The 19,219-nt window shown below is 45.8% G+C and overlaps 1 protein-coding gene across 2 annotated transcripts in view; it reads right to left on the bottom strand.

The window, feature by feature from the left end:
- The window catches only part of LOC143981627 (uncharacterized), an 82,751-nt gene that overhangs the window by 17,520 nt on the left and 46,012 nt on the right, over positions 1-19,219 (bottom strand). For both annotated transcript variants that reach the window (XM_077479618.1, XM_077479619.1), the window contains exons 2-3: positions 2,268-2,600; positions 735-998 (exon numbers count right to left, since the gene is read on the bottom strand). In XM_077479618.1, the coding sequence (XP_077335744.1) occupies positions 735-998; positions 2,268-2,600 (597 nt within the window). The remainder of the gene's footprint in view (positions 1-734; positions 999-2,267; positions 2,601-19,219) is intronic.

Below are 19,219 nucleotides of genomic sequence, written 5' to 3'. Positions count from 1 at the left end.
GACCCCCTCTATCTCCTGCATCTCTCTCTCCCCTGACTCCCCCCTCTCTCTCTCTCAGCCTCCTCTCTGACCACCCTCTCTCTCTCTCCCCTTGTCAGCACAGGAAGTAGCTTTACTTCAGTCTGTTTATCTCCTCTTTTAACTCCTTCCTTCCCATCATCTGCCTATACATTGATGTATAACAGAATTACTTGATTAACTTTATCCAGTTAAAGTGGTATTAAAGCAAAGCACAATATTATACTGCAGTTTACCAGTTGTTAGATGGGTAGCTGCATTAGTTTTGTTTTTAGGTTTTCTCTTTTATATTCACCTGGTGATCCTGCTAGTAATTCTGTTGTTTTTCAAATGAATGAGCTGTCTTGCAGATGTAGCAGTTAGAGGATTAAATTAAACCATTTAAGCTGGCAAAGGAGGTGGAGTCATGGGCAGAGCCGGGGGGGGGGGGGGGGGGGCAAATTTAGGTTTCGCCTAGGGTGTCAAAAATCCTTGCACCGGCCCTGGTTGCCTGCCCTTTGTATCTTTCACATCACACTTACTTCAGGTCTCTTTTGCACTCTTTTAGGCATACTGACCAGCCAGGCCAAGGCACATCTCAGGTCTTGGTAGTTAGAATTATCGCATTTCCGAGTGAAGACTCTGACTACAATATATTATATATATAATTTTTTTTTAATATATCTATCACACACACACACAACCTCTCCTATTCCCCCAGTAATTGCCCCTCTCACCTCCGATCTCCAGCCGGTATTCCCGTATCTCCTCACTGACCGGGTTTGTGATCCTGACCCGGAATCTCCTCTCGGCGTCGCCTCTCTGCACACTGGGGATAATCAGCGTCCTATTGTCATCTATCAGCCGGTATCTTTCAGGGAGAGGCTTCCCGTCCACCTCCCAGGTCACAGTGCTCTCTTCTCCAGAGAACTGGACCCTCACAGCGACCTCCTCACCCAGCTGGCTGAAGTTACTGGAGATGTTGGAGATGAGAACCGGATCTGGAAAGTTCAAGAGGATAGACATCATCAGTCATAGATCACCAACACAGAGGCCAAATACATAGAATAGAGTGTTAGCTCTTATTGTATACTTATATACACTGCCTAATGCTCATGTGACCTGAATCCTCTTCCCCCACATACAGTTCCCAGTGTTATATGACTATCAGTTAATTTCCTGCATGGTACGTAAATAATTTGGTTTTGGGTTCTGGGGTACAACCATATCTATACAGATAAATTTTTTTTGTTTTAGTTCATTTATTTACTTGGATTGGATATTCCTTCAGGGATATTTACTTCCCCATTTTGTATTTGAAACATGTCTGCCTTTGTTGCCCTCCATTACATAGGGGATGATATGTGTAGTAGCGTCATAGCTCCCAACTGTCCCCGATTTCGAAGGACTGTCCCTGATTTGCAGCAATGTCCCTCATTCCTCATTTGTCCCTCATTTTGGTCTGATCTATATAGTTGTATATAATATGCACTTTTTATCTTTTCTTTTAAAAAAAAGTGCTCCTTCCAGTACTAAACCTTTCATCCAAATTCTGAATTGCTGCATTTGTAAATTTTAAAAGCCAATATAAAGGAATAGTAGTGGTAAAAAAAAGTCCTTGTGGATTTAATTAACCTTTTTGTTTTTGGTTAATTCTCCTTTTTAAGGGGGTGTGGCAGGGGGCGTGTCCTAAGCCTACTTACATTTGCTAGTAGGTGTCCCTCATTCCTATCTCAAAATGTTGGGAGGTATGATAGTGTACAGAAGGAAGATAAAAGGTGTTTATATGTTCAGTTCAGCTGATAGGAAGTGACAAGGAAGGGGCATTTCTGGCAGGAGCAACAGATATTTTCTGTATTTGCTAAAAATATTAATCTATTAAAATAAAATGAATGCAGACAAAATATTTTAAAGTGGAAGTCCATGCAAAGTCTAAAATCCATGCACCTATGGGCACCATGATCTAACATCAACCTCTCTATCCCTGTACAGAAAAGATGAGTATACATACCTTTTTGGAAGCCGATCTGACCTGATCTTCAGAAGACACGGAGGACAACGGCTGTGAAATTAATGGGAAGTGACATCACCCATAGAGTTACTATGGGGTTTCCATTGTCATCTGTCTCCTCTGCACCCACCCCCATGGCCACTAACCCCCGATCACACCACTGCTCTCCCACACAAGGTAGCAAAAATGCAGAGCAACACAAAAAGACCAATGCCCCCTCTGGGGGAGGAGAATATTTACATGGTGTATGGACTCTTACCCAGAACACGGATCTCTGTAGAGGACATTACATATCCCGGATCACAGTAACACCAGATCTTATATACACCGGAATCATCCTTCTTGGCATGTGTCAGCTTCCAGCATCCACTCCCTGTGTGCAGTCGGAGTCTGGAGTCATGAGATTTAGTGTGATTGTAATAACAGTGATTTTCCAGCAATGTCCTCTCCTTCCCTCTGCATACTCTGTACAGCTCCATAGTCACTTCATCGTCATCCTCAGGACATTTCATATTACAGCCAGTGATGTCTGATCCGCTCTGTATATACACCGTTCCTGATGACACCGATATGATCATCATATACAGGAGACCTGGGAGGAGAAGACAGATGAGAAATGAGATCAAAGTTTATATCAATGCCAGCTGAGGATCACTGATCACTGATAGGAGAGATGAATACTCAGGGGCTGGAGAGAAAAAAAAATTAGAGCCAATTTACGTAAGTGTTGTCCTCTGAAGGTGAATCAATGTTTAGGCTTGATTTACATCTATGCATGTTGCTTTTGAGCGTTTCTGCAGTGCTTTTTGCACTCTGATGCTGCATCCCTCTGATCTGTGGGCGCCGATGTCCTGCATGTCTAAAATTTCAATGGGGGCATGGCAATCTCCCTCCCCCACCCCTTCGTTTAAATTCCAGAACACTCAGAATAGACTGAGCGACGCTTCCCCCACAACATGACCCCTCCTGGCACCGCAATACTAGGGATGCACTGAAATTTTGGCCACCAAAAAGCTGAAAGAGAATTTTCGCCGTTACTGGCGCCAAAATGGGGCGGGGCCTGCTGGGCTTGGCCCCGCCCCTGGTGCCACCCATCACGGGGGTGTCATTCCGTCTTTACTCTCTCCTCCTCCCCCCCTCCTCATCCATGCTGCAGGCGGCCTGTGGGGTCTCGCTATAAAGTCCCCCTCTCCACAGCGGTGGCTGCATATTGACCCTCAGCCGATGTGTAAATAGGCTGTGCAGGAGCTGGGCATGCTGTTTACTGTGAAAGTGAAAGCAAGGGAGAGATGTCTAGCCTCCCCCTACAGTGCAGTACCCAGCATGGAGATTGAAGGTACAGAGCTGCAGCTGCCAATTTTTAAAAAAGACTGTCATAATATAAAATAAATTAGTGTTTATGTGTGTATGTGTTTTTATGTGTATGTTTATATGCACTTTATATGCACTGGTGAGGCACAGGCAGGCTACATGACAGGCACTGGTAGGCTGCTGGGCACAGTGAGGCTGCATATGATGGGCACTGGTGAGGCTGCATTGATCTCCTGTAGCACGTCCCCAGTCTCTGACCATCTCCCGTAGCATGTCCCCAGTCTCACTTCTGTCCTCTCCTTATTACTGCACCCACCAACTCCTGCTAATTCTAAATCCACACACACTAAAAATCTCCAAGACCCTGGGGCATGTCCCTTCATATAAATCTCACTCCCATATTACCTCCCTCACCCTCCTGCTTCTCCTAACCTCTGGAGATATATTCCCAAACTCTGGGACTCCATCATTAAACTGTACCCCATCACCCTGCACCCTCTGGCAGCAGCCGCAATCAACACAATTTAGTTCCCATTTCTATTCTTCCCAAGACCAGACTCCCTTTCTCTTGTGCCCTTTGGAACTCCCGCTCTGTCTGCAACAAACTCGCCTCTCTCCATGACATCTTTATCGCCAATTCATTTAACCTACTCGCCATCACCGAAAACTGGCTCCACGAATCCGACACTGCGTCTTCTGCTGCCCTATCCCATGGTGGTCTTTGGACTCACTCCCCCAGATCCAATGGACGTAAGGGAGGAGGTGTCGGAATCCTCCTAGCCCCACAGAGCACCTTTCAGGTACTTCACCACCTCCCTCTCTGTCACTCTCCTCTTTCGAAGCACACTGCATTCGTCTTTACTTCCCTCTTTCAACCCCACCACCATAGACGAAGTTGCTAAACTACTTGGTAATATCCACCTTACCACCTGCCTTCTGGATCCTGTTCCCTCACAAATGCTACGTTCACCTTCTGACTCTATGCTACACTCTCTAACCCACATCTTCAATCTCTCCCTCTCTTCTGGCATCTTCCCCAACTCTCTAACACATGTACTTGTCAAACCCATACTTAAAAAACCCTCACTGGATCCATCCAATCTTAACAACCTACGCCCCATCTCCTTGCTCCCCTTCTTATCCAAATGCCTCGAATGTCTGGTCTACAACCAACGAAGCATCCACCTCACTGATAATAGCCTTCTTGATCCCCTTCAGTCTGGATTTCGTCCTCAACACTCCACAGAAACTGCTCTCCTAAAACAAAAGATCTACTAATGGCCAAAACCAATCAACATTCTGTACTCCTCCTCCTGGACCTCTCTGCGGCCTTTGATACGGTTGACCACCCCCTCCTCAAAAAAAAAAAAAAAAAACTCCACACCTTTGGTCTCCGTGACTGGACTCTTCAATGGTTCTCTTCCTAATTATCCAACCGCACCTTTAGCGTTTCTTACAACTCTACTTCCTCCTCTCCTCTTCCTTTCTCTGTTGGGGTCCCCCAAGGTTCTGTTCTTGGACCTCTCCTATTTTCAAGCTACACCTCCCCCCTGGGTCAACTGATAGCCTCCCACGGCTTCCAATACCACCTCTATGCTGATGACACCCAAATCTATTTCTCTACCCCTCAGCTCACTCCCTCTGTCTCCTCACGTATCACTAATTTACTATCAGATATATCAGTCTGGATGTCACACCACTTCCTCAAACTCAATCTATCCAAAACCAAACGTATTATTTTTCCTCCCCCATATGCCCCTTCCCCTGATCTCATTGTCAAAATCGATGGCACAACCATAAGCCCATCCCCACATGCCAAGGTTCTAGGTGTAGTCCTGGACTCTGAACTCTCCTTCAAGCAACACATCCAATCACTGTCCAAATCCTGCCACCTCAACATCTCCAAAATACGCCCACTGCTTACCAATGACACAACAAAGCTCTTAATTCACTCACTGGTCATCTCCCGCCTCGACTACTGCAACTCCCTTCTCATTGGCTTACCTCTACATAGTCTATCACCTCTTCAATCCATCATGAATGCCGCTGCCAGACTCATCCACCTTACCAATCGCTCTGTGTCTGCTACTCCTCTCTGTCAATCCCTCCACTGGCTTCCGCTCAGCCAAAGAATTAAATTCAAAATACCAACAACTACATACAAAGCCATCCACAACTCTGCCCCCAGCTACATCACTGGCTTAGTCTCTAAATACCAACCTACTCGTCCTCTTCGTTCCTCTCAAGACCTCCTGCTCTCTAGCTCCCTCATCACCTCCTCCCATACTCTCCTCCAGGACTTTTCCAAAGCCTCTCCAATCCTATGGAATGCCTTACCCCAATCTGTCCGCTTATCTCCTACTTTATTAGCTTTTAGACGATCCCTGAAAACCCTTCTCTTCAGAGAAGCCTACCCTACCCACAACCTAACTGTATTTTCATTTTCTCCATCAGCCCATCCCCCACAGTTATTACCTTTTTGTTTCTACTTGACCCTCCCTTCTAGATTGTAAACTCTAACGAGCAGGGCCCTCTGATCCCTCCTGTATTGATTTGTATTGTAACTGTACTGTCTGTCCTCATATTGAAAAGCGCTGCGCAAACTGTTGGCGCTATATAAATCCTGAATAATAATAAACCTTTCCCCGGAGCCTAATGATTAAGTTAATAGCACCTTCAACCACCAGGTGTCTCACATGTGTTTGATGTTTATCTCTTTAACTGGTTCCCGACCGGCGCACGCCGATGTACGTCGGCAGAATGGCACGGGCAGACAAATGGGCATACCTGTACGTCCCTCTTAATTTGCCGCCCTGCCATCGCGAGCGCGCCGCCAGCAGCGTGCCGGTCAGGACCCCCGTGAGTCCGGTCACGGGTCCCGTGAACTCGATCGCCGCGGGAATACCCGCGATCATCTCGCGGGGAGGCTGAACGAAGAAATGCCGTTATAAACAGCATTTCCCCGTTCTGCCTAGTAACTAGTGACGCTGATCTCTGCTCCATGTAATTGGAGCAGAGATCAGTGTTCACTAAATGAAAGCCCAGCCCCCAACAGTTAATAACACACCCCTAGGAACACCTAACCCCTACACTGCCACCCACTGGTTAACCCCTTCACTGCCAGTGTCATTTACACAGGAATCACTGCATTTATATAGCAGTGATTGCTGTATAAATGACAAATGGTCCCAAAAATGTGTCAAAAAATGTCCGATGTGTCCGCCATAATGTCGCAGTCACAAAAAAAAAAAAAAAAAAAAAAAAAAAAAAAAAAAAAAAAAAAAAAAAAAAAAATCGCTGATCGCCGCCATTACTAGTAAAAAAAAAAAAATTAATAATAAAAATGCCATAAAACTATCCCCTATTTTGTAAACGCTCTAACATTTGCGCAAACCAATGAATCGCTTATTGCGATTTTTTTTTTTTACCAAAAATATGTAGAAGAATACGTATTGGCCTAAACTGAGGGAAAAAATGTTTTTTTTTTTTTTTTTTTTTAGATATTTTGGGGGGATATTTATTATAACAAAAAGAATGTGTTTTTTTCAAAATTGTCGCTCTATTTTTTGTTTACAGTGCAAAAAATAAAAACCGCAGGGGTGATCAAATACCACCAAAAGAAATCTCTATTTGTGTGAAAAAAAGGATGTCAATTTTGTTTGGGAGCCACGCTGCATGACTGCGCAATTGTCAGTTAAAGCGACGCAGTGCCGAATTGCAAAACGTGGTCTGGTCTTTGACCAGCAAAATGGTCCGGGCTGAAGTTAATATATTTTATTTTTATAATGTGTTTTTTTTTATATATGTTCTAACTAATATATCTCTAGTGTTCACTGATGCTAGTAACCGACATAATAGAAAATATGCTTAACATAAATAGATATATATATATATATCTCTCTCAATAGAAATTTGGTCCATTTTAGAAAAGACACAGGTTATAGATATCAATCGATATCACATAAAATTATTTATATGGAAAACTGGATAATTCTAATACAATTAATATTTGTTTATCTAAACTAAATTCTGATACCATTATAATCACGATTATATGTTTTTCATAATACTAATTAGTTTCTAAAACACTTCTACTTATAATCACACTTCCATATATATTTACTTTATAACAAAGTTCTTTAGATCATTAGATTCAAAAATAACAATATCTCTTTTGTGACCTACAAATATCACATATAATTTGAATGACTTATAATCAGAATCATAGGTACTTTTAAAATAGGTCTGATTTGCATATCCCTTCACCTCTCTCTAACTCCATGTTTTGAGATGGACTTGGAGCAGTCCAATAAATGTTTAGATAGCTTAGCTGTGTCCACAAGTCCCTAAAAATTCACACAATAGGTTTTGTTGGACAAGGAGTCAACTTCATGGTTGTATATTGTCCAAACAGTCTTTACTTGAGCACAATGTTTTTTTTTCTAGTTAAGGATTATTTCCATGTGATAAACACTTAGCCCTTGTACACACAGTCGGAGATTCCGACAACCAAATCCGTCAGATTTTGTCCGATGGATTTTGTCCGAAACTGTTGTATACACAAAGTTGACGGAAAATCCGACGTGATGACATTATGTCGTTACGACGGGACTACGTTCAGGCTAGTAGCCAATAGCTTTGGTGTAGGAATTCGATCTGAGCATGCGTGGCACGCAGGGCCAGATTAAGAACATCATGGGCCTGGTGCTGAGGATTTTGGTGGGGCCTTTTATAAACAATAAATAAATAAAAATGCAAACTATTTTTTGTTATAACAAATTCAATTAAAAAGAGAGAGAGAGAGAGAGAGAGAAAGAGAGAGGGAGGATGAGAGAGAGAGAAAGAGAGAGAGAGAAAGGGGATGAAAGAGGTGTAAGGGAGAATGAGAGAGAAAGGGGGGGATGAGAGAATGAGGATGCACATGAGGATGTGTTGGAGTGACATCAACACAGCCTGGCCAAGGCAAGTGACCGAAGGCACAGAACCCAGAAGGAAGACCGGGTGAAGATGAAGTGCAGCCGGATTGATCACAGCACAGTACTGGAGGGCTCAATCTGACAATTTAAGTGTGCCCTAATGTGCCAATATGCTGGGCATACTTGCACATTATGGCATAACCTACTCCAGGGCCTCTAAAAAGTAGTAATTTTAGAAAAGTTTACTACTGCTTTAATATCACAGGAGCCTCTCATGTGCATAGTTGTCAACATTTGAAAAATAATTTCAGGGACACTTTTTTCTACAGGTAATTTTAAAGAACAGTTTTTGTGGGTAAGAGGCACAGGGGAGGAGTATGGCTGGTATAAAAGTGGGAAGTATGTGCAGGTGAGGGAGAGGAATGTGGAGGGTCTAACAGTGGGCACTATGTACAGGAGAGGAGTGTGGAGGGTATGGCAGAAGGCACTATGTACAGGAGAGGAGTGTGAGGGGTATGACAGTGGGCAGTATGCACAGCAGAGGAGTGTAGAGGGTATGACATTGGGCACTATGTATAGGAGAGGAGTGTGGAGGGTATAACAGTGAGTAGTATGTACAGGAGAGGAGTGTTGGAGGTATGACAGTGGGCACTATGTACAGGAGAGAAGTGTGAAGGGTATGACAGTGGGCACTATATATAGGAGAGAAGTGTGGAGGGCATGACAGTGGGCACTTGTATAGGAGAGGATGATGAAGTAATCTGGGAAGGAAAAATTTAAAGGTTTGTGGAACGATGTTTAGGGGCTGTGTAGTGGTTAAAGCGGGAGTCCGCCAGGACTCCGCGTTTTTTTTTTTTTAAAAGCCAGCTGCTACAAATACTGCAGCTGCTGACTTTTAAAATAGTGACACTTTTTGACGCGCTTGTGATGTCAGCACCCGAAGCCAATCTGTAGATCGTCTCTCGGGTGCTGCTGCCGCCATCTTGGGTATGGGAATCAGGAAATGGAGCCTTTCGGCTTCATTTCCCGGTTCCCTACTGCGCATGCGCGAGTTGCGCTGCGCAATAAGGACGCTCCCCGCTGCCTCTGGGATCTGTGTGTTTCCCAGCAGGCAGCGGGGCACTTGCGGAAGGGGGCGGGCACTTGCGGAAAGGGGCGTAATGTGCATATAACCCAGCTAGCGGCCAAGGAAGAGGTTAAATGCGCCCATGAAGCTCCGCTGCCAAATCGCATTGCATGCGCTTCGGCAGTGGTGCCCATTCATATCAATGGGCAGGAGTGGTGGAGGAGCGGTATACACCACTCCAAACGTGCTGCTTGCAGGACTTTTTTTTTTTAAGATCCTGCCAGCGCATCGCCTCAGTGTGAAAGCACTCTGTCTTTCACACAGACTGCAGGGGAGCCATTTTGCAGGCACTTTACAGGCGCTATTTTTAGCCCAAAAGCGCCTTAAAAAACGCCCGAGTGGGAAAGGTGTGTTAGATCAAGGGGGATTAAAAATAAATAAATAAAATAAAATCGGCCTAACATATCGGCCCAAAAAAATCGGCATCATATATCGGCTATCGGCCTCCATGATTTCTAAATATCGGCATCGGCCAGAGAAAAACCCATATCGGTCGACCTCTAATTTCTTCTTGACCCAGATGGATCTAGATTCCCTACTTACTGCCACCATAGATCCCATGATCCTGTCAGATCACCATCCCATCTCCATCACCATCACATGCCCGACAATGCCCATGAAACCAATTAATTGGCGCCTGGACAATTCCCTGCTCAATGACCTGGAGCACATACATAAAATTAACACATGAATTAAACACTATTTGCAGGAGAATGCATCCTCGATACTCATCCGCTATCTCTGTGGGCTGCACACAAATGTTTGTGGAGAACTCATATCACTGGCCGTGAAAAGGCAGAAAGCCAGACAAGCATGTATTGCCGACTTATTGGATCGTATTCATTCTCTTGAAATGAAACACAATCATTAGCGGAAAACACATTTTTAGAACTGTTGAGAGCCAGGGAAGACCTCCTTGAGGAAATCGACCAGACGTAAATACGCCCTTACACAACAAATTTATTACGAATTTGGAAACAAATCAGGCAAATTTCTAGCCAGAACTCTTCAAAATAAACAAGCCTCCTTGGCAATCCACTCTATTTCAGACCCTTATGGTAACAAAATAGAAACCTTAACCAGCATAGCAAATCAATTTAGGCAATTCTACTTCAAATCTCTACAACCTACCCACCCCCGATGACAGAAAGACACTGATTGCAGACTTCCCGACTCAATACAGCCCATGACCCCTCTCTGATGAAGAAGCAGAGAATTTAGAAAAACCGATCACAGGGGAAGAAGCCATCAAAGCTCTTAAACAACTGAAACCAGGCAAAAGTCCAGGCCCAGATGGCTTACCCACAAATTACTACAAAACATTCTTGGACATGCTCATCCCGCACTTCCTAAAAACTTTCAACACATTGCCCACGTCCCCCACTAAACACCCGGACATCCTTGAAGCCCACATCACTGTGATACCTAAACAGGGCAAAGATGCGACTCTGGTCCCAAATTATAGGCCTATATCGCTCATAAAATGTCAACGTGAAGCTATATGCAAAATCTTGGGCGAACTGTATACTCCCTTTACTCCCCACTCTGATCCCATTGGATCAAGTAGGCTTCATCCTTGGCCGAGAGGCCCAAGATAATACCTTGAAGGCCATTAGCATACATCATTGGTTATCTTCTAACACACCGGGGTTTTTCCCTTTTCCTTGACGTAGAGAAGGCATTTGACAGAGTGGCCTGGGACTACATGGCAGAAGCACTATGCAAAATGGGATTTCGCGACCATATACTCCAATACATTCTCGCTCTGTACTCATCTCCAACGGCAAGGATTAAGGTCAATGGTCACCTGTCAGACGCCTTCTCCTTGTCAAACGGAACTCAACAGGGATGCCCCTTATCCCCCATGATATTCGTCCTTACGTCAGAACCTATGCTCTGGAGGCTTAGAGCCAACCTGTCCATCAAAGGAATTTGATCAAGGATAACCAATACAAGTTGGCCGCATATGTCGACAACCTCCTTTTATTCCCCTCGGATCCCATAACTACAATCCTCAATCTCTTAAGCAACTTCTCCCTCTTTAAATCCCTCTCCAACCTCCAAATTAATTTTGTTAAATCTAAGGCTCATAATATCACCCTGCCCGACCCTGTTCTGTCACACTTTCAATCGAACTTCCCTTTTGGCTGGGAAAAACATGCCATCACCTACCTAGGAATCCAATTGCCTGTCAAATTAATGGATCTTTACCCCAGAAAATGTCCTTTCCATCCTTAACACCATACCAAAAGGCCTTCACGACTGGAATAAGGGCACCTTCTCATGGTTTGGGAGGGCTTCGATCTTGAAAATGAATATTCTCCCCAGACTTATACTTGCTACAGACAGTACCGATCAAGTTTCCCCTCTCTTTTTTCACTACTTACAAAAACTTGTGCTTGAAATTTATCTGGGCTGACAAGAATCCATGTATATGCTGGGAGAAAATGGTGACACCTAAAATGAGGGGAGGTATTGGTCTCCCTGACATACAAAAGTATCATTGGGCTTGCCATATGGCTAGAACTGTTGACTGGAATATCCATAACAGAACTAAAGCCTGGCTTGGCCTAGAGGAGGCTTTCTCTTCCCTCCCAATACATCACCTCCCTTGGATAAGCCCACACCGAATCCCACAAGAGATTACATCACACACCCTAATAGGCCCGACTTTACAAATTTTTCATACTATCTGCAAAAAGGCGAGTATCACTTCCTCACCCGGACCGCTGACTCCTTTAGACCATAATCCAGACTTTCCCCCGGGTATAAAATACCTGCATAACATCGACAGCCCTGTAGCAGACCCCATCAGAGCTGGCTTCTTCTTTGACAAGGGGAGTTGGTCTCCTTCCAATCCCTTTCATCCAAATTCCTAAACAGGGACATACCCTTTTTTAAATTTTCTCCAAATCAGACACTTCTTGCTTAACTCCTCTATGGCCCACCAATGGAGCAGAGAGCAAATACCATTTGAAAACATGTGTAATGGGTCTGAACCCCAAAGAAATATCGTCTGAGATGTATGCATTACTTTTTACTAAGATTTCTACTTCAGATGATCTGACCAGCAAAAAATGGGCGAAGGAGTTGGCCATTGACCTGTCTCAGGAAGAATGGGATCATATTCTACACACTTCACAAGGGCTCTCTAAAATGTGTCCGTACAGGAAAATGGATACAAAATTTACTAACCCTGGAGGACCTGCAGAGTTCCACAGCAGAGACTGGAGTATCTGTACATAGGATGATGATAATAAGCCGTACGCTCCATAGTGTTGGGCTTTATGGCAGAGTGGCCAGAAGAAAGACATTACTTTCAGCAAAAAACAAAATGGCACACTGAGTTTTCGAAAAGGCATGTGGGAGACTCCCAAAATGTATGGCGGAAGGTCCTCTGGTCTGATGTATGGAGGAAGGTGATCTGGTCTGATGTATGGAGGAAGGTGATCTGGTCTGATGTATGGAGGAAGGTGCTCTGATGTATGGAGGAAGGTGCTCTGGTCTGATGAGATGAAAATTTAACTTTTTGGTCATCAAAGAAAATGCTATGGCTGGTGCAAACCCAACACATCACCCAAAGAACACCATCCCCACTGTGAAACATGGTGGTGGAAGCATCATGCTGTGGGGATGTATTTTAGCAGTCAGGGCTGCAAAACTAGTCAGAGTTGAGGGAAAGATGGATGGTGCTAAATACAGGGATATTCTTGAGAAAAACCTGTACCACTCTGTGTGTGATTTTAGGCTAGGACGGAGGTTCACCTTCCAGCAGGACAATGACCCTAAACACAATGCTAAAGCAACACTTGAGTGGTTTAAGGGGAAACATGTAAATGTGTTGGAATGGCCTAGTCAAAGCCCAGACCTCAATCCAATAGAAAATCTGTGGTCAGACAAAGATTGCTGTTCACAAGTGCAAACCATCCAACTTGAAGGAGCTGCAGCAGTTTTGCAAAGAGGAATGGTCAAAAATCCCAGTGGTACGATGTAGCAAGTTCATAGAGACTTATCCAAAAATACTTGGAGCTGTGATAGCCACAAAAGGTGGCTCTACAAAGTATTGACTTTAGGGGGGTGAATAGTTATGCACATTGACTTTTTCTGTTTTTTTGTCCTATTTGTTGTGTGCTTTACAATAATTAAAAAAAAAAAAAAATCTTCAAAGTTGTGGGCATGTTCTGTAAATTAAATGATGCAAATCCTCAAACAATCCATGTCAATTCTAGGTTGTGAGGAAACAAAACACAAAAAATGCCAAGGGGGTGAATACTTTTGCAAGGTACTGTACCACTTTCCCCACCCTATGAGATTGTAAGCTCTTATGAGAAGGGCCCTCTGAACCCTCTTGTATTTTATTGTATTGTAACTGTAGTGTTTACATTGTAAAGTGTTGTGCAAACTGCTGGCACTATATAGATTCTGTATAATATTATGTATCACTCAAGATCCCATCACCTGCAGGTAGAAGGATATTCTATGCAATCGGGGGGCGGAGCTGTACTAATATATAGGGAGGGGAGTTGTATACAGATGATCCCCCTGTATATTTATTCCTGGATGGATCTGATATTATGGATCACTAGATGCCATGTATCCCATCCAAGTAGAAGTGTCCTCCATACAGGAGGAGGGGGATCTGATACTATCCACTTGCCGACCACAATATCTCTATCTATATACACACACAGTGGTTTGCAAGTGCTATCAGGCGTAACCCAGGTTTTTCTTTTTTCAGCCGGTGGCTGGCATTCTCATGAAAGCAGGCCAAGTGGCTCATTAGCCACTGGATCGCTTTCAGAGGCGTCGAGAGGGGAAATCCCCCCTCCCCCCACATGCCAGTGTTTCTCAGGCTTACTGTTCTTACCAGCGAGAAATGATCTGACACTGCGGACGGCTGGTCACAGAGGCAAACTCCAGATCATCTCTGATCACCTCTTTGGCCTTAAAGCATAGTTCCCAACTGTCCCTGATTAGGAACAATGACCCTCTGTCCCTCTGTCCTCCCCATTTGTCCCTCATTTTGGTCTGATCTATATATGATTGTATATAATATGCACTATTTATCTATCAAAAAGTGTTTCCCAATGCTAAACCTTTCATCCAATTTCTACATTGCTGCATTTGTAAATTTCAGAAGCCAACATAAATGAATAGTAGTGGTAAAAAACAAACAAACAAACAAAAAAAACAAACACACACACACACACACTTGTAGGTTTAACTAATAGTTTTTTGGTATAATTCTCTATTAACCACTTGCTGACCACCTCACGTAGATATATTGCGTCAGAATGGCACGTACAGGCAAACCAGCGTACCTGTATGTTGACCTTTAAGAGACGGCCTGCGGGATACACGGGTTCGTCTTACGGAGAGGAAGAAAGCGAAAATGCTAATGAAAACAAGCATCTCCCCGTTCCGCCTAGTGACAGTATACCGTATATACTCGAGTATAAGCCGAGATTTTCAGCCTCTTTTTTGAGGCTGAAAGTGCCCCCCTCGGCTTATACTCGAGTCATCGCTGTCTGCCCGCTCGATCAGCGTGTCGAGCAGACAGACAGCGGCCATTCTATTCAAAAGCCGCGCCTCCGGCTCCGCCTTCGCCTGTGATAGGCGGAACACTGAATTTCCCAGCAGCCTGTGTTCCGCCTATCACGGACATCGTATCATCCTCGTACTACGGACGAGGATGATACGACGTCTGTGATAGGCGGAACACAGGCTGCTGGGAAATTCAGTGTTCCGCCTATCACAGGCGAAGGCGGCGGCGCAGCTTTTGAACTTTACAATGGCCGCCGACGAAGAGGGCACGGGACGGAGGCAAGGGAAGGCACGGCACGGGACGGGACGGGACGGCGGCGGCAAGGCACGGCACGACACGGGACGGATGCAAGGAGGCAAGTCACGGCACGGGACGGAGGCAAGGAGGCAAGGCACGGGACGGAGGCTCGGGACAAAGGTAGGCTGGACACACACACACACACACACACACACACACACACACACACACACACACACACGGATGGAGACACACACAGGGATGGATGGATGGATGGATGGAGACACACACACACACAGGGATGGATGGATGGATGGATGGAGACACACACACACAGGGATGGATGGATGGATGGATGGATGGATGGATGGAGACACACACACACAGGGATGGATGGATGGATGGACACACACAGGGATGGATGGACGGACACACAGGGATGGACGGACACACAGGGATGGACGGACACACAGGGATGGACGGACACACAGGGATGGACGGACACACAGGGATGGACGGACACACACACAGGGATGGACAGGCATGTCTCACCCTCGGCTTATACACGAGTCAATAAGTTTGCCAGTTTTTTTGGGGGTAAATTGGGGGCCTCGGCTTATATTCGGGTCGGCCTATACTCGAGTATATACGGTAACTGATCTCTGCTCTCGGTGATCAGTGACATGCCACATGTAGCCACCACACCCCCCCCCAGTTAGAACCACTCCCTAGGACACACTTAACCCCTACAGTGCCACCTAGTGGTTAACCCCTTCACTGCCAGTGTAATTTACACAGGAATCTGTGCATTTGTATAGCACTGATTGCTGTATAAATGACAACGGTCCCGAAAATGTGTAAAAAATGTCCGTTGTATCCGCCGCAATCACGATAAAAAATAAAAATAAAAAAAAAACAATATTAATAAAAATGCCATAAAACCATCTCCTATTTTGTGGACGCTATAACTTTTGCGCAAACCAATCAATAAACACTTACTGCAATTTTATTTTTTACCAAAAATATGTAAAAGAATCGGCCTAAACTGAGGAAATAAATGTTGTATGGTGTAGGGGTGTATCCTATGCCTACATAAGTTTGCTAGTAGGTGTCCCTCATTCCCATTTAAAAAGTTGGGAGTTATGCCTTAGAGCATTGGTTCTCAACCTGGGGTACACGCACCAAGGGCAGGCAGGGCTGGATTAACATAGGGGCTATTGGAGCTGCAGCTTCAGGCCCCTTAAACAAAAGAAATCACAACCCCCCCCCCAAAAAAAATGATTGACTTTGAGGGTCATGGCTCAGTGACCATGGGCCACATAGAGCCCAAAAGGTAGCTGAATGTCTACCCCACTAATGGTCAAAATTTGGGGCTCTGATCACCTATGGTCCTGGAGATATGAGGCTCCTTGTGCAGCCTGTCAGAAGCTACAGACGGAGCGGCCAGTTTAAATACCACCTGGCACACTCTATTTGCAGCAGACTGAGAGGATGAGCTCACAGTGCCTCTCCTCACTTCTTGTCAGAGGCACTGAGCTCAATGGACAGCTTGGAGCCAGCAGAGTATGACAGGCAGCACCGCCTGTCAAACTCGCTCGCAGTAGCAGCAAAGTCCAAAAATGTAAAACTGCCATTCAGCAATGTAAAAAAATAAAAATAAAAAAAAGGAGGCGGCAGTAGCACATCATGAAAGACTGCTGCTATACCACTCGTTGAAAAGCAATACACCACAGATCACTTTTCAGAGGGCAGTAAGCATTACTGAAAATGTGAAAGAAACTTGAAACACATCATCCATTTCGCATTCACCACCAACCAGGTCACTCCCCGGCTACTTTCCATGTTAGCCCCTCCCTTCAACTTATATCACAGGTGACCATTTCCCAACCTGCAGATGACAGACCCTACTCCAAAATATATCACTCCCAGCTACTCCCCACCCACTGATTGATATCCCTCCATGACCATCTCACTCCCCCCTGCTGACAGACCTCTCTCCCCACACACCTTCTCACCTGTTGACCTGTGGATGGGGGAATCGCTCCGCAGTGTTATTGTGTTCAGCCAGTGGGGAGCCTTCCCAACCCACAAAATACAACGATCAGTGTTGCCAACTATAGCTGGCAGCACTGACTGTTTTGGGGAAAAACCTGACAGGCTGGTTGTACTCAAGGTGATTAATAGATTGACTTGTGTACAACCAGCTAGCCCATACATAGATTGACTATGGCTGGTCTCTGCTTAATTGGATTAATTTGAATTCATGTATGGCCCACTTAACCAATACACAGTCCTTTAAACATCCTTCCATAAACCTTTACATTTTTCCTTCCCAGATTCCTACATCCTCCTCTCCTGTACATACTGCCCCCCGTCATACCCTCCACACTCCTCTCCTGTACATACTGCCCCCCGTCATACCCTCCACACTCCTCTCCTGTACATACTGCCCCCCGTCATACCCTCCACACTCCTCTCCTGTACATACTGCCCCCCGTCATACCCTCCACACTCCTCTCCTGTACATACTGCCCCCCGTCATACCCTCCACACTCCTCTCCTGTACATACTGCCCCCCGTCATACCCTCCACACTCCTCTCCTGTACATACTGCCCCCTGTCATACCCTCCACACTCCTCTCCTGTACATACTGCCCCCCGTCATACCCTCCACACTCCTCTCCTGTACATACTGCCCCCCGTCATACCCACCACACTCCTCTCCTGTACATACTGCCCCCCGTCATACCCTCCACACTCCTCTCCTGTACATACTGCCCCCCGTCATACCCTCCACACTCCTCTCCTGTACATACTGCCCCCCGTCATACCCTCCACACTCCTCTCCTGTACATACTGCCCCCCGTCATACCCTCCACACTCCTCTCCTGTACATACTGCCCCCCCGTCATACCCTCCACACTCCTCTCCTGTACATACTGCCCCCCGTCATACCCTCCACACTCCTCTCCTGTACATACTGCCCCCCGTCATACCCTCCACACTCCTCTCCTGTACATACTGCCCCCCCGTCATACCCACCACACTCCTCTCCTGTACATACTGCCCCCCGTCATACCCTCCACACTCCTCTCCTGTACATACTGCCCCCCGTCATACCCTCCACACTCCTCTCCTGTACATACTGCCCCCCGTCATACCCTCCACACTCCTCTCCTGTACATACTGCCCCCCGTCATACCCTCCACACTCCTCTCCTGTACATACTGCCCCCCGTCATACCCTCCACACTCCTCTCCTGTACATACTGCCCCCCCGTCATACCCACCACACTCCTCTCCTGTACATACTGCCCCCCCCGTCATACCCTCCACACTCCTCTCCTGTACATACTGCCCCCCCGTCATACCCTCCACACTCCTCTCCTGTACATACTGCCCCCCGTCATACCCTCCACACTCCTCTCCTGTACATACTGCCCCCATCATACCCTCCTCTCCTGTACATACTGCCCCCATCATACCCTCCTCTCCTGTACATACTGCCCCTATCCTACCCTCCTCTCCTGTACATACTGCCCCCATCCTACCCTCCTCTCCTGTACATACTGCCCCCATCCTACCCTCCTCTCCTGTACATACTGCCCCCATCCTACCCTCCTGTACATACTGCCCCCATCCTACCCTCCTCTCCTGTACATACTGCCCACTGGCATACCATCCACGCTCCTCTCCTGTACATACTGCCCCCATCCTACCCTCCTCTCCTGTACATACTGCCCCCATCCTACCCTCCTCTCCTGTACATACTGCCCACTGGCATACCATCCACGCTCCTCTCCTGTACATAGTGCTCACGGTTATCCCCTCCACATTCCTCTCCCTCACCTGCACATACCTACCACTTTTATACCATCCATACTCCTCGCCTATGCCTCTTACACACAAAAAACATTCTTTAAAATTATATTAAATATCTTCAATATTACCAGCTATAGAATGGGCACACTTTTGTTCCATCTTCCCCCGGTCTTCCTTCTGGGTTCTTTGCCAGCATGCTCATTCGCATCCTCCCTCTCTAATCCCCCCTCTATCTCTGATCTGCCTCCCTTACCT

The sequence above is a fragment of the Lithobates pipiens genome, unplaced genomic scaffold, assembly GCF_037356315.1.
Source record: "Lithobates pipiens isolate NorthernLeopardFrog02 unplaced genomic scaffold, aLitPip1_a1.2 Scaffold_16, whole genome shotgun sequence".
NCBI lineage: Eukaryota > Metazoa > Chordata > Amphibia > Anura > Ranidae > Lithobates > Lithobates pipiens.
The sequence above is the reverse complement of the archived record's forward strand: the minus strand, read 5'-3'. Positions and strand labels throughout refer to the sequence as shown.